The 26,958-nt window shown below is 39.3% G+C and overlaps 2 protein-coding genes across 2 annotated transcripts in view; both read left to right on the top strand.

Annotated features, from left to right (window-relative positions):
* The first annotated feature begins 669 nt into the window (after positions 1-669).
* On the top strand, positions 670-1,751 carry LOC148082496 (uncharacterized). Its single transcript, XM_087788208.1, has 3 exons — positions 670-776; positions 927-1,250; positions 1,328-1,751. Exons 1-3 carry the CDS (start codon positions 764-766, stop codon positions 1,369-1,371), a joined length of 381 nt encoding a protein of 126 aa, XP_087644334.1. The 5' UTR covers positions 670-763; the 3' UTR covers positions 1,372-1,751.
* A 4,853-nt stretch (positions 1,752-6,604) lies between these two features.
* Positions 6,605-26,958, top strand: part of nhsl2 (NHS-like 2) — an 88,503-nt gene continuing 68,149 nt past the window's right edge. The window contains exon 1 of the mRNA XM_087789689.1: positions 6,605-7,177. Coding sequence (XP_087645815.1) covers positions 6,892-7,177 — 286 coding nt within the window. The 5' untranslated portion in view covers positions 6,605-6,891. The remainder of the gene's footprint in view (positions 7,178-26,958) is intronic.

The following is a 26,958-nucleotide window of genomic DNA, read 5'->3' as shown; positions in this document are numbered from 1 at the left end:
CAAGTCCAACTGAAAGCTTGACTCACCTGACCTGGTTAGTTCTAACTGACAATTCATAACTTAAGAGGGTGTGTTGTTGAAGTTTTACTGAAGATTCTCTGATCGGAGTACTTTGAAGGTTTTAAGGCAACTTTCCAAGTATTATTGTTGATTTAATACTAATACATTTTCAAGTTTTTCTTAACATCCTCATCATAAGTACCGTGTCCTCTTCATGTTCGACGTTACCTGGCATTGCAGCTCATTTATTCATATTTTTCTCAATAGTCATGAAACACACAATAGATAATTATTAAGGCTTGGCATGTGAAACCTTGAGAAGAAAAACAATGATTACGTAGAAAAACAATCCGGTTCAGTTTTACAAGTTTCACCGATGGTTACATGACTTTCATGATGTTTAAGTGAGAATTGAAAAAACTAACTTTTTCATTCTTTTTTTCTAAACCCAAATCCATCAAATTCCAACCACCAGGGTAACCATGGCTTTATTGTTTACCGTAAGCCAGATCCCTGTTCGGCGAACCCAACCTTAATTACTTCATCTCTGATGTCAATGGAGTTTTTCTTAAGCAATGAATAAGGGAGGGACAGGGGAGGGAATTCATTCCTTTCCTCCCTCAGACTATAAAAGACAACTTTGTCTCATCTTTCTTTATCAGATACTTTCAAGCATCAGGACTGCCTGCCGCATCCATTGAAGAGCACTTTCATCAGAGATTAACTCGCGGATCCTCGTCTTTCCTGAATTTTTGGGGAAAAAATGAACGTAAAAGGTACGTATTTTTACCATTTTATTTCAGAACATCTTGTATTATTTTTAATTTACAATGTTCAACATGATGACCTTTAGTTAATCTATAAATTAAAACATAATGTTCTGACTTCTGGTTGTGTGACACTCACTTACTCTTTCTCCGCTCCAGGTGTCGTCAACAACATGCTTCTCAGTGGTCTGTGTGTGATGCTTCTAGCAATGACATACGCCGCGGCTCAAACCACCGTGGAACGAGATCCCACGACGATTGTAGATGACCCGACAGTCACCACAGATCAGACGACAATCGTGTATGAGACGACCGGAGGGGATCAGACGACGTTCATGTTTGAGACGACTGCTGCAGGTATGGCCACAGGAGATGGCCCGCAAGCGACCACCAAAGTGCCGGCAAACAATCCACAAATGACAACACAAGCCACACAGATGACGACCGGCCACGCCGTCTCTCTCCAGCACTCCCTGGTACAAGGTGAGGGTCATATTTGTAGAACAAGCGCAGGAAGCTTGAATAAACCATCTCACTAAGTGTCATCTTTTCAAACCTAGCTCTCCTTCTCGCTGCTGGTGTGATGAGCCTGATGCTGTTGTGAAGACCCCGGCTTTGACCAAACGCCCTTGAACTCTACCTATTTATGAACGAGTGTCTCTTTCTAACATCTCATGATTGAAGTCCAGTTTGCTACTTTATTTAACTTTACTTAACAACAAGACAACTGTTTTCAAAGACAGGCTCTAGAATGACTGATCGCATTGATGAGCTGGCCCATCCCAGGTTCAGATTTGATCACGAAGCAATGGAAACCATTTTGAAAATCTGCACTTGTTGTTTGTCATTTTCATTCATTGATGTTCATGTAAACATTTTGAAGTGTTTAATTCAACTTCACTGTTTTTGTAAACAGGACAGGCAACAATTGTTTTTACCATAGTCAGTGATGTTCTCGTTCGCTAACTGTGTTTGTATTTAAAAACCTGCTGAGGTTTGTTGTAATATTTTTAAGATTCTGTATTGAATGCATTTCAAATAAATATTTAATCTGAAAAAAAGGATCATTTTGGACATTTTGATTCACTAATAATGTCACCTTTTGGTGCCTCAAATTGAAGAGAGAATTCCAACACTGAGCACAAGGAAGAAACATCTTCAGATCATTAACTCTCAATGGAGAGTGAAGAATGGTTAAAAATAAAATGAACGGTAATCAATCACCAGAATACGAGCAACAAAGGAAAGATTGTTTAATTCCTAGAACTGTTGATGACTGTAAATTCCATCTAACAACAATACAGGGAGTGACCAACAGCCAACGGGAATGACAGCGTTTTTTTTTTGGCAACTGCCCAGAGCTCTTGGTACAAAATCATCATTCCAGAGGTAGAACAACCTGGAGGTGAGAAAACATCCCCAGGTGGCTGTGGCCAGAAATGTAAACATCCTTGATTTTCTTTTTACAATATTGTCTCTGAAATGAGCTATAAAATCATTTTTCTTGATATTTTTCATTTTTTATTTGATGTGATTTCATTCATATCATCGTCATCATCAAAATATAATTGATCATCATTATCATCATCATCATTATCATCATCATCAAAATATAATTAATCATCATTATCATCATCATCATCATGATCATCAAAATATAATTAATCATTATCATCATCATCATCAAAACATAATTTATCATCATCATCATCATCCCATTTATCATCATCACCATCTTTATCATCCCAATCATCATCATCTTTTTCCAAATCATCACAACCATCCTCAGTATCATGAACATTTTGTTTATCAGCATCAATATCCCATTTTTCATCATCATCATCCCAATCGTCATCATCATCTTCCTTGTCATCATCTTTCTCATCATCATTCCACTCATCCTTATCAACATCCCATTTCATCATTATCATCAGCCTTATCTACCTCATCATTATAACATACAACATCCTAATTATCATCCTCCTTTTCACCATAGCCATCCTCCTCATCATCATCATCATTCACCCCAATCACAACATTTATCAAAATCTCATTCGTCATAATCCTCCTCCACCTTTTCCTCATCAACATCCCATCTATCATCATTAACATAACCATCCTAATCACCACCTCATCTCTCTTCAGAACTTGGTTTTGTTTAACCATTAGTGAATAACGTATGTTATTTATTTGGCCGATCCAGCACTACAGAGCAGACGCTCTCTGACGAGATGTCTGGCTAATAGTCGCATTGCTTCCCCGGACCGCACGTCCCTGCTTCCAGGACGCCTCCCTGGTGAGGTGTTCAGGGCATGTCCCACCAGTAGGAAATCACCGGACAGACCCAGGACACGCTAGAGAAACTACGCCTCTCAGCTGGTCTGGGAGTGTCTTGGGGTCCCCCGGGAAGAACTGGATGATGTAGCTTGGGTGAGGAAAGTCTGGGGAAAAAACACCAAATGTAAACTACTATAGGCACCAAATTATTGATGTTATTGATCAGTGTTTCAAATTTATCTCTGTAACATTACAGAAGCAATTCCCTATATTTTCAGTGCAATGGCGTTAAAAAAAGAGGATTACTCATCACCGAACAGGTTCTTATTCAGCACAGTAACCAGGCTGACCCAGAGCCATAATATTATTGAGCAGATAACTCCTTCACATCTGAGCAGCTGTGATTTCATAAACATCTTTAATTTAAAAAGTTGTAAGCATTAGAGTAAACACTCAAGACCTCCTAGAATCATCTACTATACATGTTGCTGCTGCACTAAGCCTGAATCATAACTGGACTTACTTTTTCTTGGAAGTCCTCGACAATTGTAATCTTTTATTCTGTTCTTCAGTCCTGCTGCTATAGGGTTAGATTGGATGTTTTATATTCACCAAGCTCTCTCTCTGTGCTTTCCTCCATACATCACTTTTACAATTGTAACTCACCCTCTCAATCTCCCTCGGAGCCCCAGCGCTCCACCATCTGGGCAAGCTGCTGGATCCAGGATCTTCTACACATTGACTCAATAATGCTAACGGATCCTGGATTCTCTGCAAAGCCCTGTCCGGACCTGCCCTACACGTTACCCACCCACCTCTCTTTCACTCTCCATCCTCCTGTCTCTCCTCTCCATCTGAGCTGATCACAACAGAAGACCCTTTCCCACTGAGTCTGGTTCTGTTCAATGTTTTTGCCTGTAAAAAGGAAGTTCTTTGAACTGAAATGTTTGAATGATCTCCTGACTCCTTCAAGAAACATATCAAGACATTTTTATTCGTGCAGGCTTTTTCTTGATTTTTCTGAGACTCTTGTATTTGTCTCGGTGTTATCTTGACCTTTAAGTATTTTTTTTATTTTTTTTATTGTTAAAGCGCTTTCTGACCCTGGTCTAGAAAAGTGCTCTATAAAAACGTATTACTTACTTACTTACAATATCCACAACTAGAATATAATTTGGCTCTTACTCACTACTTAAACTGTGTTTTCATGACATCATCAGAGGACCATCGAGTGTGCTGTTCTACCGAATTGAGCGATCACTGAATGCAACAAGGTCTACGAGGACATCAAGTGAAAAAACAAACATTTTCTTCAGCCCAACAGTGCCACCTACTGGCACAACACATTCACCAGGTTACAGATAAATGATGTACAAACAGCTCTATTTCTGTCTCACCTGTCTACAAAACGATCGTGATTTCGTTGTATGTGATTATAATAATAATATTTTACAATACATTATAATAATATTTGCATTGTTTTGCTTTCATATATACTAACAATAGTAAATGATACAAGAATGTTCCGCAGACTGAGATGGGGTGTGTATGTTTCTAAGTGTTCTAAGTAATCTGAGTGTTTACTAAAGGTCTGGTGACAATTAAGCGATGAATAAATGTTCCCTCAATTTAGAGATTATTTTAAATGATTTCAACTCCACCCGACTTCACACTGAAGTCAATTTGAATGACTAAATCACCATCAGGGACTACGTCATTCTTATGAGGATGTAAATGGTCTCGAATATTTGTCATGAGTCTACTTAGTATATTCAAGCAAAAAAATTTTTTAAATCAAAAGTTATTATAACCTCAAATCAGTTTTTACCACGTGTCAATGTTAGTACATAAACTCCAGCAGGCTGGTGATGTAAAACATCTCGAATGATTGTCAAAAGTCAGAGAGACCAGTGTACCAAAACACAAAATATGAATCCAAAGTAATTCATTAAATCACTTTGACATTAAATATTGTGTGTTTTTTTTTTAAACGATGTGTCAATTATATGGTTTTACGAGAACTGTTCTAGTCTGATGTTATAAACTGTCTGGAATAGTGTTCAGGAATCTAGTAAAAACAATCTGTCCTAGTACCGAACTTGAGAAAAGTTGGCAGATTCAAACATTAATAAGTACACATTAAATGCACAATAATACGCCGTTTAAACGAAAGAGAGAACAAACCCCTGCGTATTGAAATCATGGTTACACTAGCTTTGGACTACACCCTTATTTTAGAGGAAAAATGTGTCGATCCCACTGGAGCAGCAAAAACAATGTCAAAGAGCGACCACAGCCAAGATATCACATAAGAGACCGTCTGCAAGTTGCTTGTACGAAAAAAATTATTAAAAAATATTGAGTGCACTTTTTAATTTTTACTTTAGTAAAACAACATACGGAACAGACAAATGCAATTATGAAGAACACGTTGTTTCACGTTGATTGTGTGTTTCAATAATATATATATATGTTTATTATTATTATTAATTTTCCCACATAGCCATTATTAAGAGTTGGTTTTGTGAACAACGTAGTCCTTAACTTCAGCCCTCGCTTAAAAGGTTTGCAACCAAGTGAGGGATGAGGATCAGCATCATTATCCCAGTCAATGGCTCTCAGTCGGAACAAGGTTGGGAGCCTTCTCCAGGTTAGGGATGCGGTCCTGCCCCGAGAAAAGGAGTTTAAGTACCTTGGGGTCTAGTTAGAGTGAAGGAAGAATGGAATGTGAGATCGACAGGTGGAGGGCGGCGGCATCTATGCAGATGCTACACCGATCCATAGTGGTGAAGAGAGAGCCAAGCCATAAGGAGAATCTCTCTATATACCGGTCGATCTACATACCTACCCTCACCTATGTGCACAAACGGTTGGTATTGACCGAAAGATCAAGATCGTTGGTACAAGCCGCCAACATTAGTTCTCTCTGTAGGGGTCTCTCTGAGAGATTGGGTGAGAAGCAAGGTCATCCGGGAGAGGCTCGGAGTAGAACCGTTGCTCCTTAGCTTTGAGACGAGTCAGGTGAGGTGACTTGGTTTTATGATTAAGATGCTTCCGGGACGATGCTTCCTGGTGAGGTGTTCAGGGAACGTCCCACCAGTAGAAGACCACAGGGTAGACCCAGGACACACTGGAGAGACTATGTCTCTCAGCTGGCCTGGGAGCGTCTTGGGGTCCCCCCAGGCGGGCCTATAGATGATGGAAAAACATCACAAACATGAAAAAACCCCAAGTAGGCACAAAATGATTGATGTGACTGATTGGGGTTTCAAATGTCTCTCTGTAGCATTTTACAAATATGTTTTTTCTTTCAATAAATGTTTTTAAATGAATTAATATTAAATAATAAAAACCCTAAAATGGTACAAAGCAAAATTACAAAATTTAAATTTCCAGTGATTTGTCATGATCGTTCAGTGACCATCAGCGTTTTGCTCCAAATTAGTCACTTCTTTTTCCCTTTTCGTCTATTTGAGGATGGTCCCTTAACCGCCGCCTCACTGGCCGTCACACAGAGATCAGTCATCCAGGAGGTTCGACGGAATGTGTCGCTTAAAGGACTCTTAACACGCATCTGTGACCAGACTAGAGTCCAACGTCCCGACAGGTTGTCCTTTTTAACTTATCGACACTGATGCTGCGAACCTCGAGCCAACTTTCCTCCAGTCCTCGAGCGCGTTGACTCCAGGTCCTCCTCTCTCCTCACTTGGAAAGTCCAAAACAATGAGTGCGCACGACGCACCCGGAGGGAGATGTTCCAGTGCAGCCCCGCAGGAGAAGCAGACAAACTCAGGGAAATAACTTGACCACCACCAGCAGCGGCGGCGGATTTTTCCCAGGACCAACCATGCCTTTCTGCAAACGGACGCTCCTGCCCAGGGACGTGTGCAGACCCGGCGGCGGGACGGAGGCGCGTCCGCTGGAGGTCCTGGAGGACCTGTCGGACGTGTGCGCCTTCACGCTCGGATCGCTGCTCCGGCAGCTCGCCGATGTGTCCAGACACTCGGTGAGCATCCTGGAGGAGCTGGAGGGGGAACTGGTATCCGTCTGCTCCCGGTCCGGGGAGCTGGAGGTCAGGCTGGCCCGGCTGAAGAGGACCGTCGCCGACGAGACCAGCAGACCTCCACCGAGAAGTAAGAAACACCGACACACAGATGGTTCATGGGGTTCTATCAAGTTTTCTTCTACCCTTAAATTGTTGTTGACTCGCACACCTGTCGACACCAGCTGACTCTCGCTCACTTTGGCAACTTGTTATTCCAAGTTATATAGTTGTTATATAGTTATATATCCTCCTATGGTCGAATCCCTTATGATCTGATGGTTTGTCTCTGACATACTCACCTGTAATATCATCACGTGACATGTCCCATCACATGTTCCCTAGAGACATCAACATGTTGCACACACCTGTCGTCTTACAACAAAACCACTTTATTCATTTCTGGGGGAATCTGAAACATGTCAAACATTTCCTGTATGCGTGGGTCCTGTGTGGAAACCTCCAGTGTGATGTGTACATGAGGACAGATGGAAGTACACAAGCGCCTCAGAGGGAGGCAGTTGTTTAGCGCTTGTAAACATACTTGTTTCTAGAGTCTGAACTACAACTGAACGTATAGAAAAAAAACATAGCCAGTTAATAAACAACCAGGATTACTAGTTGGAATCTTGAGTGTTATTGAAGCATCTAAAGAAATACCAATGAAAGGATAACCTTAGAGAAAGTAGGATGAAGGTTAAAAAACACTCGTCGTCCTGACAAGGTTATCTAGTGAAGAACATTAATTAAATGATAGCAAGAAAGTTCTGCTACATGATTTATGATTATTCAAAACTAAATCAATTATTAAAGAAAATATTCTAAAAATAACAATGTCATGACAATACACAACTAAAGATAAACTTGTAATATACAAGCGTGTTCAAGAATACTACTACCACTACTCTCATTGAGATCTCAAACCTCTGATCAATGCAGCCCATTGATACACACCGTGGCTCGGTGACTCTCCTGAGTCGTATTATTGAGCAGATCCAACCCTTGAATATGACGACAGTTTCCTCGAGACCACATGTGTGCGTTGATAACTACTGCTGGAAAAGCATGAAGGGAAGCTGATCTTTTTCCTCGAATTCTTCATTCTCAGAAAGTCTTTTTGTTGTTACTGAACGACTCAGCGCACGATGCAAGCCAACTGTGAACAGAGGTTTACTAGGCTGTTGCAAGTGTGTGTGTGTGTGTGTGAGTGTGTGTGTGTGACAGAGTGTGGAGTATGACAAGTGAAAGTCCCTCCAAACATAGACCAGATGGAGCTGCAAGCAGGATAAGGAGAATGTTAAACTAAACAACGTTCTCATTTTAATTTGCTTTATCAACAGGAGGTGACTTGTGTGTGTGTGTGTGTGTGTGAGGATGTCAGAATGTCCACATACAGTATCTGTGCGATAAGCAAAAGCGTATCTCCATTCTCTTCTTTTTCAACTCTGTGTGGGCTTTTTTTTGGCGGCAGCTGAGAGATTCACAGGCATGTGGGCAGAAGAAGAACACAGAAAAATAATCGATACAAACACCCGAGTCTTTGTCATCATCCTCGTCATCATCATCACTTCCTCTGGCTCGTCCCTGTCGACCTCTCTCAATACTGTCTTTATTATTCGTGGCTCATCCGTTCGACTCCGGATCAATATTATGCAAACGTTCTTCAGAAGACTTAAACTTTGGTCACGTGACAGCAAACATCTGTCTATCTTCACACCATCAGTAAGCGTGTCGTCCTCTCGCAGCTGCTCTGCGGTTTGTTGTGAGGTTTGCACAAATTGGTGATTATGAGAAAACGATACACTTGAAATAAAAGTTTTCCTCCAGCAACAATCCCGGCTCCACCTGCCAAACTTTCCGCCAGAGCCTTGCGTAATATCCAGCGAAACACATGTTCCGGGTTTGGACGGAGGGATTTTTCCACTGAGCCGGGTCTCCGGAGCTCCACACTGGAGGGCCGGAGCCGCTTCCCTCGGTTGCAGCCAGAGGAAGAGGATGTCTGTTATCACTTTGCAGGCCTGATAGCAGCAGCTTGCATGTTTGCGTGTCCTCTGGCGCTGCTGGTTGTCACTCAGGGGGGGTGTATTCCAGGAGTGTGTCGCCTGTAGGAGTCGTTCACACTCTCATGTTCCCCACTTCCTGCCTTTCCTGCTCTGCAGTGTCCAACTGGGGGAAGAGAATCTCAAGTATGTGAATATGAACCAAAGTGATTTTCTTTCCTCGAAGTCCTGCTGGCCCCTTTGGACAACGGTGGGGAGCAGAGAAACAACTTGTTTTTCTCTCATAGTGTGGAAGAAAAATGTGTTGATCATCAAGTGTTGAGTTAATCAGATCAATAAGTGACGCAGAGATGTAGGAGAAGTTTGGCCAAATGTGGACCTTATTTATCTGGGAAATCCATTATTATTTTGTTTAATGATTCTTTTTTGACAGTAAGTAAGTAAGTAATTTATATCTGTAGAGAGCTTTTCCAGACCAGGGTCACAAAGCGCTTCAACAATCAAAACAATACTCAATAAAATAAATGCTTAGAAGGTGCTTTAACCCTTTAACCCCAGGAACCTGAAAAGAAGAAGTCATTGTTTTATCCCTTGTGTTGCTTCCGAGTCAAGGCACAAAGGATAAAACAACTAACTTTGTTTTCGGGCCTTTCGGGTCACTTTGACCCTGAGCTAAAACAAGGGTTGATATTTAAAGTCTCTTCTGTAAGGTTTTATAGTTTATCTTCGCTTTAACTCCTCAGGTTCATATTAAAAGGGTGTAGTTCTATATTATAAATATTGTTCAGCCAACAAAATGTAGATCTTGGTTAATAACTAATGATATTTTTTTCCATTAGATCATTAAATGTTGTATTTATTTTGTCTAATCTTGTATTTTCCTAAATAGTACTTTATATTGAAATATTTGCAGCAAAGAATAAAAGTGTTTAAGGCACAAAAATGCATGTAACTTATAGCTCCATTCATGGTTCTATTTGTGTCACAAGCTGTTGGAAAAACATTATTTCTTAAATGAAGCAGAGGTCAAAATGTAAAAGGGGATTTACCAGCCTTCACGTTCTCCTCTTAATACCAGCTCTGCTTCCCACGGGTGCACTGGTCCCTCTCTTCTGGCCTCAGTAATTCCCCTTCTGCCTCTTAAGCTCAGGGTGATGTTGATGAGCGATGACGCTAAACACCACACAAGCAACGGTGACCTTTAAACTCCCAAAAAATATAACTTCATATCTAAAACACCTCGTTTCTTGTATGTCCCCCGCTTCACCGGCATGATTCTTCAATGTTTGATCTGGGTATGATCACCTTCCTCCTCCTCCTCCTCCATCTCATCTCGTCCTACAGGGCTGATTCACCGCTTCACTAACACAAAAATCCAAAATCCATTATGAGAAAAATGAATCCAAACAACGAGATGAAGTCCCAAAGTGGAGTGGCTGTCACGTGTGAGAGAAGCAGGTTATATATCAGACGTTCTTGTAGAATTTGAAAGCAAAAGCAGTGTGTATTAATCTATAAATTAGAAATATTATATTCACAGCAAGCCAAGTAGAAGATCAGAAGAGAGAGTAATGATTGAGCACCCAATATATTTAATGGTCCACCTGAAAAAAGTTGCAGGGTCAGCAAATATGTGTATAGAAATGGTCAGGGGAGAAGCATATGGCTAATGTTTTAGTTGGAGCTTCAATTGTTTGTGCTGGTGTGTGTGTGTGTGTGTGTGTGGCCTTGTTTTTTCTTGTGCGAGAGAGAGAGAAAGCAAAGGATAATTGGTGACTAGTATTAGGATTCCGAGGAGGAGGAGCTCACTGGTCTCTTGGAGGGTCTTGTGGTTGCACACGCTCGTAAATATCTCACTGGTGGGGAAAGTTTGTGTCTGTAAAATTGACACAACGAACAAAAATAACATGGATAATCATCTGGGCTGGAGTGAAGGTCAGAGACTCCCCTCACAGATGTCTCACGAGTTCAATCCGAGTTCAATCGTTCGCTCCTCCTCGAACCCCACGCTCCAGGAAGGCGTTACTTCTCAAGAACCTTCTAGGCTTTATTGTTTATCATTTCATAACCGTGAGAGGGTCTGATGGTGCTCGACTGGGAGGCAGAATAGTGTTAGGGGAAGAAGACGAGGTCAGTTGCTGGGCTGAGAGGCACAGACATGGTTGATTAAAAAAATGGGTTGATAATGAAAAACATTTTCAACACCGCCATTGGGAACACCTACGTTTGTGAAGTTGTGGTTGAGGTTTCAAAGCGTATCGATCAGATATATATATTTTTCAAAGTAAAGGTACTTTCCCCCTATTTTTAAACTTGACACATTATTTTAAGGCAACGTTCAGGGACCTTTATTTTTCACACCTTTGCACCAGATAATATGATAAAATGTTGTGCCTCGAAAGAGCAGTGTGAAGTCAATGATACACACTTTTGGTCTGAAAAAGCACTCTATAAATATAAATAACTTTCTTATATTACGTACTTACTTATAGTGATTATCTGTGATCGGATTTTTCTTTTCTGATGATCTTAAAAACAGCTTTGTTGTATCTAACAAAAACACACTTTTGGATAGAAGTTCACACATTCTTCTTGAAACAATACTTTACTTTTCATCTGTCATTAATCTGCTTCCATTTTGGTGCCAAACAATTGTAAACAACGCTACCTACTGTAAGAACTTGACATCATTGTGGGAACTCCAGTGGAATAGATTTGAATTGAACATCAACTGTATACATTTTGCTGTCCATGACGTAAATTGTGAGACCTATTTTGGCCCACAAGCCTTGAGTTTGGAGTTAAAATGACAGTCACTCGTGAACAGGTTGATGCGTCAAACACAGTGTTCAATACTTCCAGGTCTTTCCTGCAGAGACGATGTGTTTTGTAACCGAGCAGATGGACACATTGAGTGCAAGGGGGGAAAACCCGAAAAGTTTAAACCGGCCTCATGTTTCCCTCATTAAATCATGTTTCCCACCCTCCACTCGGCTTCTCTTGCTTGGATTCCTTGGCCATCAACGGGAGCAGAAGACTTCAGCGCCCTCTCTTTGTCATTGAAATGCATTTGGACCAGCGAATGTAAGATAATCTGTGAGCCTGAATGGAGGTCTGATTGAGCGATTCAATAACTGTGTGAGCCGTTCATATTCTCTGTATGTTGCCTCCAAATGATTTCCCAGTTCCTGCTTCTATCTTCCCTCGTTCATTGTCTCCTGCTGAACAGCGAGCGGTGCTCACATGACGGCGAGGTATGAGCCCAGTGTTTATATTATGCCATAGAGAGCAGATTCCTATCACAGAGGAATGAGCAGAGGGAGAGAAGGGGAGGAGGGGGAGAAAGCAGCAGGGAGACGACAGAAAAAAAACAGTCCCAAGTAAGAGTAATGGATATTTAACAAGACACACATGTACTCACAAGGAGAATAGACGTGTGTTATTCTGCAGCCATGAGCTGTTGAAGGTGTGTGTTTCAGTGTGTGTAGCTGCGAGGAAGTTGTGTTGTAATGGGAGCAGAGAAGTGGCGTAGAAGAAGAAGGACTGACCGAGGTGGTCATGATGCCAGAGGGTGTAAAGTTTCTTTTTCTCACACTTGACCTTGTGTTTCTTTTCTCACGCTACGAACTGAAGCTGAAAATCTACGACAGCAAGAATTGACGTCTAATAAAATATGATAACATTTGACAAATAATTATTTTTGAAGGGAAACTCATGTGTTGATTTAAGTGTGTCTTAAACGTATCTTGGACTATATTGTATCAGTATGTGTCTGTTTGTACAAAACTCTCTTTTCATTGAAATATTTACATTAGAAAATGTGTTTAAGCCCCGCCCACTGAAAACACATCTCTTGTTTACCATAACGACGCTCACTCTGCTGTGATTGGTCAAACATCAACTTTTTATGTAATAATGGACTTTTCTCTTGTAACCTCCTGTTCGCCGAGATTTTAGTTAGGGGGAACTAAATAAAGTAATAAGTTCAAAACATGGTCATGATGAGGGACTTACTGTGTCTTGGAGAGGAAGACTTCAACACTTGAAACATGTAATTCAGGAATGTTGGGTTTTCACGTTAGTTACTCTCACTAGGGCAACTATACATAGAAACTTTAAATTGGTTGCATGGTGGTTTAGAAGTCACCATCAATGTTTTAAGGAACAGAGGGAAATTAAATGCTAAAAAAGTAATTCATATTACAACCAGACGACCTTGTGGGTAAAGGCGGGATGTATTTAATTTCACATTAAGCTATGTTCCTACTCTCATCTATGGCCACCACTATGCGTAACGGTACGATTTGTTGCAATATAGGATTTAGGATAAATGTGTATTATTCCTGAGCTCCTGACTCCTGCTTTGCATAGTTACAGATTGGAAGACTCTTGATGAAGTCTTAAATATGTCCAAACATCAGCTTTAAAAGCTGTATCCTCTTGTCCTCAGTCATTGTAGGAATCTAGGGGTTCGTTTCTTTAGCTGCGGAGGACGTAATGACTACCAGCGAGAAGAAATGTACATACACTTCAAATACTTGCAGCTAAAAAAAACCCCAATGTATTTGACAATATTAGAGACTTGATGTTTTATCTAACTCTGCAACATGGTTATGCAGTTTTTCAGCTTATGATGAGTATGACAAAACAATCTTCTGATATTTGGAACATAATTTAAGTAGTTTAGGATATATTTGGATTTTTCAGTGCTTTTGAATAATAATCATGTTTACAAACCTAAATACTAATTTAGCAATGTGCAATCTTTTGATATGTTAAAGTAGTAAATGTTAAATATTTCAAATGAAGGATACAATTGTGAAATATCTGTGGTGAAATACTACACTCTGTGCCATATGCAATATGTTTTATGTATCAAATAGTATATAAATATTCATACGTATTTTCTGAATGAATATCCTGTATTTCTTTTTGTTTTGTGTATGTCAACTTGCACTTGAGATTCTTATTCCACTCATTTGAAACTCATATTAAAGACAACTTTCCAAGTGTGTGACAGAAAGGCAACAGTTGTGCTTCAAGTGTTTGAAAGGCTGTGTGCGTATTTCTCAGCTGTGAGGCAGACAAATGTGTCGTCCTCATGTGTGAGATCATCCTGCTCTCTGACTTTATCAATGCCGTGTATTTCTTGGAGAGGACAAAAGGCGTCCTGTCAGCACCAGCGTGTTTTACGTCTGGGATGACTCGCAGTAATGGTGGACGTGATCGCTTCCAGATGACGGACAGAGCGGCGAGCGTTTGCTGCGTTCGGAACCGCCAGGCACATCACTGAGGGCGTTCACCCGTGCAGGGGAAATATTTTCACACATACTTCTGATGTGGATTCAATATGTGAAGGAATGATTTCTTTCAGAAATCTATTTTCGTGAGGGACAAAAGAAGTCGTCTGCTGTAGAGTTACAACAGAACACACCGTTCTGACTGAGAACATATGGACCTGGACATCCTGTTGTGTGTGCTTGTGTGTGTGGCCACTACCTGGCAAGTGCAGGGCACTGCCACTGAGACATGGTGTGAATAAACAGCATGTGAGTGTGTGTGTGTGTGTGTGTGTGTGTAACGCACCACAGATCTCCTGCATGAGATTGTGTGTTTGTTTGGTGGCATTTATGAGTCACACTGACCCAATCTGTTTCCTCTTCCATATTAAAGCTGCTCATGAGCTGATCTATGCTGTCCATGTGGGCAGAAAATATGCTTTATTTTAAGAACACACACGTCTGGTCAGACTTGTGATGTGATGCTGTCCAACTTTGGTCGTGTTATAACTGGCAGTAAACAAACTCATGAGCACGTTTGTTGTCATGTGGTCATTCCGTCAGCTGATCAGAAAGTGTGTCAGAACCCACATATTTAAAGACCTCTCCCCACACTCTCCTTTCTTTCAACGTGTCAACAGTGAGCATCCTCTTCCGGGTCAGTGCCTCAAATGATGAAGGATGTTGAAACTAAATCAGAATTTTAGCTAAAAAACACTAAAGAGTAATTCTGTGTGCATGTGGATTAAATAAGTCAGAATGCTTAGTGCTGAATGCTTTGCTCAGCCAATGAGCATCCAGGATACTGAGCTGTCTGCTGTCAGTCAAGTCTATGGCTATATAAGATATCATGACATAATGATCTGTCAGAGATGCAACTTGACAAAAATCTTCTCGTAAAGTGAACATTATAAACAACTTTTTGTTACTTGTATCCTCCTCACAAGTTGATATTGTAACTTTTGACCGCTGATGCGTGTGTGTGCACGTGTGTGAGTGTGTGTCCTCCACCTGCCCTCTGAGTTCATTAAAGCTCTGTGTGATCCAGGCACGCTGCCCTGTTGCTCACGCTCATGCTGCTCATTCTTTCATTACTGACAACAGCTCAGGAGGACTTTTGCAGATGATGCTGGTTTATACCAATACTTTACATTTTCAATGTATCATTTCAAATACATTTCAGATGTTGACATGATTCCTCATGTTCAGTGGCCTGGACGATGAGTATTAGAAAGAAGGAGCCGATTTGCTTATCTGGCCGACTTCACCATAACAGCTCTTTATTTAGACGTGGTGGGTTGTTAGTGGACCTCAGGGAGAGCTCGGCTCCAACTCCATCCGCTAAATTTGTGCGTCAACACATTGAAACGTTTCACACTCACTGGTGTGTTTGTTCTTCTCCTCCGTCTTCTCATGAATAATTCTTGGAAATTAAATTTCACAATCAAAACCGTTGCATTCGAATCAAAACCATTGTATACACATACAAATAAAATAAGAACTTTCGATACTCAAATTTAAGGTCAAGTTGAATTAGATTAAAATTAATTTTACATAATATAAAATATATTAACGTGTTTATGGATTGTTAAATAACAATTTACTGTATTTAAGTTCATTGTAATATTCGTTTTATTCAGGTTCTTATTAATTATGTTTAGTTTGTATTTAATTTTCTACAATATATTGACAATCTGACTATAGGCATTATTTGAAGAATGATAGTCGTTGGACATAGTTGTCTCACACAAATTAAATGAGCAAAGATAAGTTTGTTGTGCAGTATTTTGCATAATGCTCCCAAATGTATTTATTGTGCTTCAGTTTGGCTCAAATAATTGTACTTAAATAATTGATGGTGACTATAAATAGTCAAACATAAGACGAGACATAATTCCAGACAGTTGGATGAATTTAATTCTTTATATACATCATATATTGATGTCTCGAAAGAAGCCATCTAGCATGTGTAAATACAATAACCTAAGATGGCAGAAGATTTATTATTATTATTTATTTGTCTCTTTGTGAGACTTTTCTCAATTGTTAAGAATAAACAATAATAAACAAACAATTTTCATCTTAAGACATTTTTATTTTTGCAGGCTTTTCCTTGATTTTCTGGTACTCCTGTGTTTGTCTCAGTGTTATACTTTAAGCGCTATATAAATAAAAATCACTTACTTACTTACGGTACTTACTGTATATATGGATTATGTTAACTTCCTTTAATGACCACTGGGGAGCAGTAGAGATCAGATGTTGTCGCTCCATACCCTTCAGACGCTTCAGAGGAAGGTCATTATGTCTAAAAACAACAAATGTTGGTAAGTCATGAGATGGAAATACCCTTAAAATAGCGCTGAAGGTAAATCCAAATACATATATATTAATGTTTTTTTAGACACTAGTTTACTGTAATTTCCATCCATAACCCCATATTGATTACTGTGTATGTCTGTAGCAGTTCTTGTCTCAAGTGCTGTCACATAAACCAATATTATATTAATGTTTTAATCCAATGGTATTTGCAAAGCTCTTTAACATTAAACTAACAAGTAAGTACTGATGAACCCATTATCTTTCAATCAGAAAAACAATATTAAAATCTCCTTATACTGTATGTGCATCTGTTCCTCTTGAGAACCATGACCTCAGACAGCTGATTCCAATTTCACACTTAAATGAGAACTCCATCATCCAACAAAAAATGGATTATTTTCTTTTGCTTATACTGACAATTAAAAGTGAATAAAATAGTGTTCTCGCTGATGAGTTACTATTTGTCATTTTTAGGGGACATTCTGTTCATGTTTGTATCTCTGTATTTATGTTGAATTATTCCTTTTTCTTCAAGCTTCCTCTGGTGTGTCTTCACCCCCTGCTTCCAGCTTTGAAGAATCCTTCTGTGATATGTGGAGAACCTTCTCATCGTGTTCCCTATTTTTTACTGTCCATGCAGAATCTCAATGATTCGGAGGATGAAAGCCGGGAAGTGAAAATGTTCATGTGACTGATGATATCATTCTCGTCCTCCATGTTGCAACAACTATCATGAAGAAATCCTGTGTTTCTGCAGATGAAGATGGAGGACTTTATAATTGATTATTAAGTATTATATCACGTTCACTGCCCCTCAGTAACCAAAGGTCAAAGGTTATTATAGTTATCATTGTTTTCATATATTAGGCAAATAATTAACAATGTAATGTTTTATGAAAATTGTTATAGAGCATTATGTATGTTTATAATGATTGTAAATTAAAAACACATTATTTTAATGTACTACTACCTAACCTTATAAGTGATAATAAAATGTATTTTAGGATTATTGTTATTAAGCATTATCGTTTATGCGTGTTTATAATAGTGATTATACAGTGTTTTATCCTCATTATAACTCAAGATGCATATACTTATAATGCATGATAGAGATATGCATCAAAAAAAGTGGTACCAAATGTTAAACTGACATCTGTAGCAGTAATTTTATACTTGAATTGTAGATATTTGTTCAAAGGTTGGCCATTAAGCTGCACTGGCCCGCTCTAGTAGAAGAACTCACATTTGTCCGATCCTTAAAGAAATCTCTGCGCTTGATGGATTGACTGCTTCGAGAAACATCTCAAGACATTTCTGAGACTCTTGTGTTTGTCTCTGTGTTTTCCTGACCACCCTGGTCTTGAAAAGCACTTTATAAATACTAATTACTTACCTTCTTTCATACTTACTTTTCTTGAACCATTTTAGAGTATCGTGACAAGCTTGAACACGGCATAAAAGCAGGCTGATACCATCTGTCAGTGCAGTGGTATGGAAGTGAAGTCACAAAGAAGGATGGTGCAGAGAGAGCGAAAGCATGTTCTGGTTGGTCGAACATCAGAAACATTTCAGCTGTATGTATGACTTTTTACTACATCAACGTTTATTAAACGTATAACTCTGATGTCAGCAGAGTCAATAAGGCTGAACGTAAACCAGGCTAGCACTGATGTCCTCTAGCCATGATGTAGCTGAGACTGTGGTGAGAAAGACGTAGTTCATAAATCAAACACTAAAGATTCTCCTTAAGAATCAAATAATCATTTGTTTTCTACATTTTCTAAAAGGTGTTCAACAGAACTTGAAGGAAAACAGTGTCTGCCCATAAAACTCTTTCCCTTCCTTTATTTTCATTCCTTTGAGGATTATAGTCAATCAGTCTTTGTGGAGATTGAGGGTCTGAAATACACCCATGACAGAGTTAAGAGGCTACAACTGTGTGTGTGTTGACATGCTGGGTTCGTGGGCAGTGTGTTTGTGTGTTTGTGCATTGTTTCCGCAACACATGTCGGTGTTTTTTCCAGTTAAGTAATATGGAGAGAGAGAGCTTGTGGGGTTGAAGTCAAAAGAGTTCAGACTCAAGTAAGAAATATGTATCATGTCAAAACAAAATAATGCTACTTTTATAATTTTGTTTAAACATTAGACAAAATTCTGTCTGTCGATCTGTGTGTCTGTCTGTGTGTCTGTCTGTGTGTCTGTCTGTCTGTCTGTGTGTCTGTCTGTCTGTGTGTCTGTCTGTCTGTGTGTCTGTCTGTCTGTCTGTGTGTCTGTGTGTCTGTCTGTCTGTCTGTCTGTGTGTCTGTCTGTGTGTCTGTCTGTCTGTCTGTGTGTCTGTCTGTCTGTCTGTCTGTGTGTCTGTCTGTGTGTCTGTCTGTCTGTCTGTCTGTCTGTCTGTCTGTCTGTCTGTCTGTCTGTCTGTCTGTGTGTCTGTCTGTCTGTCTGTGTGTCTGTCTGTCTGTCTGTCTGTGTGTCTGTCTGTCTGTCTGTCTGTCTGTCTGTCTGTGTGTCTGTCTGTCTGTCTGTGTGTCTGTCTGTCTGTCTGTCTGTGTGTCTGTCTGTCTGTCTGTGTGTCTGTCTGTCTGTCTGTGTGTCTGTCTGTCTGTCTGTCTGTCTGTCTGTGTGTCTGTCTGTCTGTCTGTGTGTCTGTGTGTCTGTCTGTCTGTCTGTCTGTGTGTCTGTCTGTCTGTCTGTGTGTCTGTCTGTCTGTGTGTCTGTCTGTCTGTCTGTCCGTCCATTCTTCCAAAATGCTATACTTTCCTTCAACCTTTAACACACATCAAATACAAATTCAACAAGGGATGGGATTTTTCAGAAGTGGGGGGGATGAATCGATAAATACATGACACAAGCTGAATCCAAAAAATAGAATAGAAAATCAACTAATGCGAAAACCCAAATGTTGAAGTCCTTCTCTCCAAGATGCAGTAAGTCTCTCATCATGACCATGTTTTGAACTTATTACTTTATAAAGTTCTCCCCCGTCTGAAATATGGTAAACAAGATTTTAGCTCGAGAAGACTAAGTGTTTTCAGTAGACGCGGCTTCAGATCATTTTCTTATGTAAACAATTAAATGAAAAGAGAGTTTTGTACAAACAGACACATACTAGTAAATATACATTAGTTTACCTTTTTGTTAACTTGTAAGGTTTTATGTCATGACTGACTGGGTAACCCTTTAGATTATTGAATACATAATATTAAACTTGTAGTAAAGACCACCTAAGCCCAAGACACTGCCAAGACCAAAACCTTCACAGACCAAGACCAAAAAAATAAAAAAAATAAATGCATCGTCCACAATAGCATGCATGATATAGGAGTTTTGACGATGCCAGTTGATCTCTGTGTCCTGGGCTATGAGAGTCTTGTCAACGTTTGTGAGCTTCGAGAACTCTATTATGGCCCTGGACAGAGATAACCTAAGACCTGGGACATAGACAAATCAAGAACCAAACCAGGCATAATATAGGTTATTTATTTTTATTGATGGAAAGAATGTTTTGCATAATCTAAACTCTAAAGTGTCATCTTACACAAGGTAGGATCTGAAATCATGAGCTGAGACTCAGAAACCTCACCTTTGTACTAGACTGTCTCCAACATACTAAATCAAATATTTACAATGACATTTAAATAGTAAATGAAAGTGAAAGAACCAATGAAAACTTCCCTTCCGAATACAACCTAGAACTGGTTGTTGAACATTTATTTTTAGGAACGACTCTTCTACCTCCTCTAGGGGAGACCTACCATGTGCCACTCTTCTCCTCGGGTCACATCTGATCCTTTCTCATAAACAGAAGCTGCCATTATAAGCTGTTAACTTTCATCCTCCATGCATGCACCCCCTCCCTCCCTCCCTCTCATTCTCATCTGTTTCCACTCAAATATCTCATTTTCAACCCTGTGGTCGATCCTCCATTTTCTGGTTCTGTCACAGCGTCGATGCCTGTGAGAACGTAGACAGTGACAAGTGCGGTTGTGTCGCAGATTCCGTCATAAATCGGCTGTGAAGGAGATTTTTGAAAACCTACACATCCTCCAATGGTTGAAGGCCATTTATCAAACAAAAAGTCATCTTGGAAATTTAGATTAAATCCTTGCTTGAGAGTTTCCACCCATTTCCTGCTCCTTAAAAAATGCAGTGTGGGTATAGAGAGAGGTTTGGGTATTTGGTTTTGGCTTCTAATGTTGTTAACATTTCTTTGTGTTTTTGATGGTCAGTGGGAGGAGCTGAGAAGTGCAATTGATTACAGAACATTTCAATGAAAAATTAAAGGTTTAAGGTAAAAAATGCATGATTATAGATTAAATAAAGATCTTGGATTGGGAAGAAAATGTCAATAACAGGTTTAATATATATGATTTGCAGTTGTCAAGTGATAATGAGATCATATAGCAACCCCAAAACAATTTTGGACGAATATTAATCACATATTTTAATAGATTTTAATATACATATTCAAAAAGTAGGGCTTGTTAGCAGCAGTTAGAAGTCATACAAGAAAAAAACAGGTTTCTTCCAAAGACAACTGGAACCTAAAAAACAAAACAAACATGCATTACTTTGCACAACTTTAGCAAAGAAAAACATTAGGAAAGTAAGTAATTTATATTTATAAAGTGCTTTCTCAGACCAGGGTCACAAAGCGCTTAAAAAATCAAAAACAATACACAGTTAAAATACATAATTTAAAAGGCCAAGACAACATAGAGAAAACAACGGAGCAGCCCCATGAAAATAAAGAAATAGCCTGAACAAATAATAAATCTTGAGATGCTTCTTGAAGGAGTCAGTACACGACATTGCACTTGAATCTTTTTTTTCAAAGATCATGCTGAAAAACAAACATGTAGTGATTACATTGCTTCTTACATATAAATGAAGAGAAACAACTTTCAAGATTCTAGTTGGTCCTTTAATCTGAAATGTTCATTTGTCTGTCCCTCGTGAATTGAATGGTAATGTATAAAGCTTTCGACTAATTCATGTCATAGTTGTAGAGAATAATTACGAGGCCAGGATACTAAAGCTGAAAAGAAAACTCTAAACGGCCCTGGAGGGAGTGAATGCGTCAACAATGATGTTCGAGTCAGAGAGGATAGGAAAACACAGAAGGTTGGACATCTCGCCTGAAAATGTCACTTGATTGTCTGGAGGTCTCGACCCCCAAGAACCTTGGAGATTGAAGACTAATTTACTTCTCCAAGTCCTTCTTTTTTCTCCTGTATCACCTTCAACCTTAAATCCTCTCACGATATTGTCCGGAAATGTCTCCTGCGACTGGAGAATGTGTCTGTATTTTGAGAACACGTTGTAAAGCCAGGTGTGTTGAGCTGATGCCGGATGGTGGGAAAGGTTGTTTTTTACTTATTATTCAGACTTAAGAATTGGACCAGCAGTGGTTTTAGGGATGCTTTCAGAGTGAAGGGACATATGCAGTTATTTAATATCAGAGTGATGTGAGGATGAGCCGGGGGAGCAGCGTCACTGAGAGTCCTTGTCCCCCCCCAAACCCTCCCGGGGTTGAGCACAGAAAGTCTGGCTTGAATTAGCCATGCAGAAGGAAGAAGGACACACACATGCATGCGCACAAATACACACACAGAGTCAATCCATCACTCCACCCCTCCCTCGCACTCTTTTACTCCTGTTTTCCCTCCATTTACTGTCTGAAGGGGAAGACGGTGCATTTACTGTCCACTCCGGCCGTTTCTGTTGCTACTTGTCTGGAGGGAGGAACCGGTCCTGAGCGCTCAGGTATGTGGCAGAGGTGGGCTGGAGATAATGGTGGATTTTATGAATGTTCCTCATCGACTGACTGCTGGGTTGACATGAAGAAGTGTTTACACTTTTTTCATTCAATGAACTGACCTGAGCTCGTGCCACAAAGAAGTATGACTGCCGTCTTTGTTTCTCTTTATGTACCTCACAAAGACACTGTTTTCTTTGGCTTGATGGAAAAGTCATTTCAGTTTAGCCCGGGCACTAGGGGGCGTTACACAGGTGAACCCGGAGGCCAACCCGGTTTGTAATGCAAGACGAGTCTATTGCTCAAAAGAAGTCTTCTGTTTCTAAATGGGCAGCTCTTGACTTGAAGTGTCTCCAAAGATGAGTGAGGAACAGAACAATCTGTCTGATGGAAGTGACGGACAAGAGTCTAACTTATTATTAACAGATTCACTTACCTGTATGATCTAATGTCACGGTTAAATTTAATACTTCCGTGGTAACATTATATATTGCGGTATATTTTGTATGTATAAAAATCAAGTCTGAATTGGTTTTAAGGTTTTAAAGTTGATTTAAAAATAACAATAACAAAGATATAATGTTTGTTTATTGTTTTTTTGGGGCATTTATTGTCCCGAACACAAGCAAGTAAGTAACAGACGGACAATTATTAAAAAAAAGGGAAAATTGTAAACAGTATTGAAAACTTCAAGGTTTTAAATAAGACAAATGGTAAAAAAGGTTAAAAAAAAGTTCTGTATTACACAATAGTGCAAATTTTACTAAATTTTGATTTTGTCACATTTTAAATATCACAAAAATAAAACATATTCTAAATAACTCTACTTAAAGTACACAGAAAACGCTCATAAAACCTACATTCAAGTCAATACGGTTTGTTAGGGACGTCAGACTGCTATTCTTTCACTGTGACTTTGATCTGTTCAACAACAGTCCGACGTGATTTCCCTTTGAATATTCTTGCATTACAGATCCTCCTTGCACTCCTATCAAGTCAGCCTTTTATCCGACATTCCTACGGTGAAATGCTTGCAAACTTTATTTGAGGGCGCAGCTGCTGAATGGTAAAATGGATGGAATTTGCTTTACTGATCGGGAGAAACGCTGTTGGACTCTGGACAGAGATTTTAAGGAAGTGAGATGTGTCACTCCACTGGAAAAACACGCCTTTATTATCTGTTTTTGTCAACAGTTTTAACAAATAGTTTCAGCCCTGTCATCGACAATACGACTGTACTGCGCTAAAATGTTCACCATTACCATACGATTAACTGCAGGATATTCAATATTGTATCCTCGAATTTATCCGTTTCTATAATTTTTGCATTTATTGATCACGTTAATGTTTCTCATTGTCATCGACGGTTGTTGCTTCTGAGCACCGGTCGATCCTTCCCAGGGTTCAGAAAGTTCATCTTGTGGCTCAGCTTAAAGAAGTAGAAGAACAATGGAGCCTGAGATTGATGTGAGGCTCAGACTAGTTAGAGTGGTATTAAAAAGTGTCTGGGTTATGGTTTAATCTTCTTCTAGATGTCAACTTCAAATATGCACCACGCAAGTGTGAGGTCAGGGAAGTTGTCTTGGAGTCGATCGCCCTGACACAGGCCACCTTGACATCGACTCCTCTCAAGGCACTTTATAGACCTTCAGAAAAGTCTCATTTTCACTTGGGCCACATTCCACACCTTTATATAAACCATTGAAAAATCACATTAACCAGTAAGGTCTGTTGTCGAGTGATAATTAGAAGTGTTTGCTAAAGAATAACTTGTAATTGAGACTCCTTGTTTTAAGCATGTTAAAGCACGTTGTGTCATGAAAGGTCAACTTAAGTATTTTCACTTGATTGACTGTGTCCTATTTATCCATAATCTCTGTTGAGTCCAGTAATGAAAATGTTCTTGTTGTGTCTCAAATCCCTTCTATTTTGGGGATCTGTCTCTCTTCCTTTTGGTGGTAAAAGTAAAAATTTTAGCCTCTTAATGTAGACGTCTAAAGCCTGTCGACACGCTGTGATGTCCTTTTATTTCCTTCCGGAGCTCTCTGAGGCATTTTGTTATTTAATGTGCCGATTTGCGTCCCGTCACTGTGTCCCCGCACCCCCCGAAGAGATTAGGCTACAATTTCACAGCCAGGGATTAAGATTCAGGCCTGACTAAACTGCTTTTATTTTCACAGGAACCCTCCACAAGAGCACAAACTGCTGTTAGAAGTCTAGCAGCACTTGGGTGTGTAAAACCAGCGTCTAATGCTTCCTCGTGTTTGACAATCGTTAATTACCCAACAGCTCTTCTTGATGCCGCTTCATTATTGTTGCTCAGGAGCTTATGGTTGTTACATGAGACGCGAGGAGGTGAAGAGGCTGCTCGTGAAGTAGAGAATATGAACGTTGGATGAAAGAATTTGTGTCCGTGGTGTCAGACCGCAGTGAGTCCAGCAGTATCTGCTGGGTGGGGATTAACCGATTTTCTCTGGTCTTGAGGAATGTGTGAGAGCAGACCGGCTCGCTGGCAGAGACTCCTGAGCTTGTTTGTCATCATGACAATTGTTTGTGACTCAACTTAACCTTGATGGATTTACTGTCATTTCCAAAACAAGGCAAAAGTTAAGAGCAGAGAAGCACTTCCAAACTTCCTTTTCCTGTTGTTACGGTTGGAAAAATGATAAAGATTTTTGCGTTCACCTTCAGGTTGATCAATAAAACTGATCAACATCATAAATAACAATTATGTTATTATTATGTTATAAGATACAAACTTTCTTGTGATTAACATATTTTTGTGTTCATCTGTAATCTTCAGGAAGCAGATGGCTGCTTTACTGAATGTAATTCTTCTGTATATTTATATCTTTTTCAGTATAACATCATATACCGCATTAGATGAATGGAAACTGAATCGACTAAAAGCGTAGAATTGTTAAACAACACATTTTGTGTGCAAACTAAAAGGTAGTTTTTCTTGTAAAAGTGTAAAGAATGCTCTATGGGCAAAAACACACAAAATAAAAAAATAAAAAATACACTTTTAAAAAGGACATACGCATGACTGGTGAATGTAATAAACAAATCATGTTAATTTATACACATATATACTAATAAAATGTAATTTAATCAGTTTGAAGGTAAAAAATGCTGTTAATAGAGGACACGTTAGGAACAAATATATAGTGAGCAGTAAAAGTAAAAAAAAGGAAAGAATCAGGAATTCAGTATTTTAATTATAAAAATTAAATAAATAATAATTAATTAAAATTCATATATACTTTTTAAGCACCAGCTCAAAGCATACGTCACAATTCACACGTCGTTTTTTATCTGTTCATAGTCCTATTCATTCTTTTTATTGCAATTTTCTATATTGACCAAATACAATCGTTGTCACGTGGCCTGCAAAATAAAAATGATTAGTTATCACTGGTAATGAATCATGTATCTGTTCCAGGCTGAGAATCTGTCTTGTTCTCACAGTGTTCTCAGCAAAGAGGTCGTGTGAGTGAATAACTATGTGTTGAGATGTGTTCCCTTCTGAACTGGGCTTCTTATTTGCTCTTCAATATGATGGTTGCTCTGCTCTTTCCCACACTTCTCCTCAATGTGTGATGTCATGGCAGAGCATCTCAATGATGAAATCATACTCTGTGTGAGGAGCTCGCTGGTGTGTGTTTGTTTGGTAAGAATTGTGATTCATTACATACACTGAGCCTTTAAAATTCAGCTTTAAAATTAATTTGTCTCAGTGGTTGCTCTTTCTGCAAATCATTTTCCTTCTAAACTTTCTCCTCTTCTTTCTTCTTTCTGGGGAGGAGCATTCGTGCACTCCATCTGCTTCTCTGCTCACTGATGACAGTGTTGAGAGGAAGACTGTCATCATCCATGATGGACAGTAGTTTGTCGAGAGATCTCCTCTCAGCAACTGTAGCCAGTGAGTCCAGCTTCATGCCAACCACAGAGCCAGCCCTTGCGATCAACACGTTCTGCACCATCTAGGGTTCAGCATTCAAGTTCACTTTATTTACCACTTTAGTCCCAAAGGTTGAAAGGAACTCATTGTTGATAAAACCTCCATCTTTAGCAAAATGCTTCTTTATCGCGGCGTCATGGCAAGTCGGTTTCGGAACCACCGCTGCAGAGAATAGTGAACTACAGAGAAAGCCAAGTGGTAACAGCAGACATTTTATTTTCATTGACTTCATTTAAAGCTGGAAAAAATGAAAGAAATAAAATAGGAAGCAAACTAAATAAATGGACAAAATGTACAAGGATCATTATTTATATATTTATGTATTTGTTAAAATTTGCACAGATTTGTTTGATCTACTGCAACAATGATTTTAGTAACTGAACTACTGCAACTGAACATTTTCTCAAATGTGCTACACATTTGGTAAACATGTTCCGTTGAAAGAAAATGTAATATATTTGCTTTTTTCTTTGGCTTTGAGCGAAGCTGAATGTTTAACCACCACATAGCACTGATTGTTATTTGATTAAAGTAAGTTTGGGGGAGACC

Source organism: Callionymus lyra, chromosome 4 (assembly GCF_982586985.1).
Source record: "Callionymus lyra chromosome 4, fCalLyr1.hap1.1, whole genome shotgun sequence".
Classification (NCBI taxonomy): Eukaryota; Metazoa; Chordata; class Actinopteri; order Syngnathiformes; family Callionymidae; genus Callionymus; species Callionymus lyra.
This window is presented reverse-complemented; position numbering and strand designations above follow the sequence as displayed.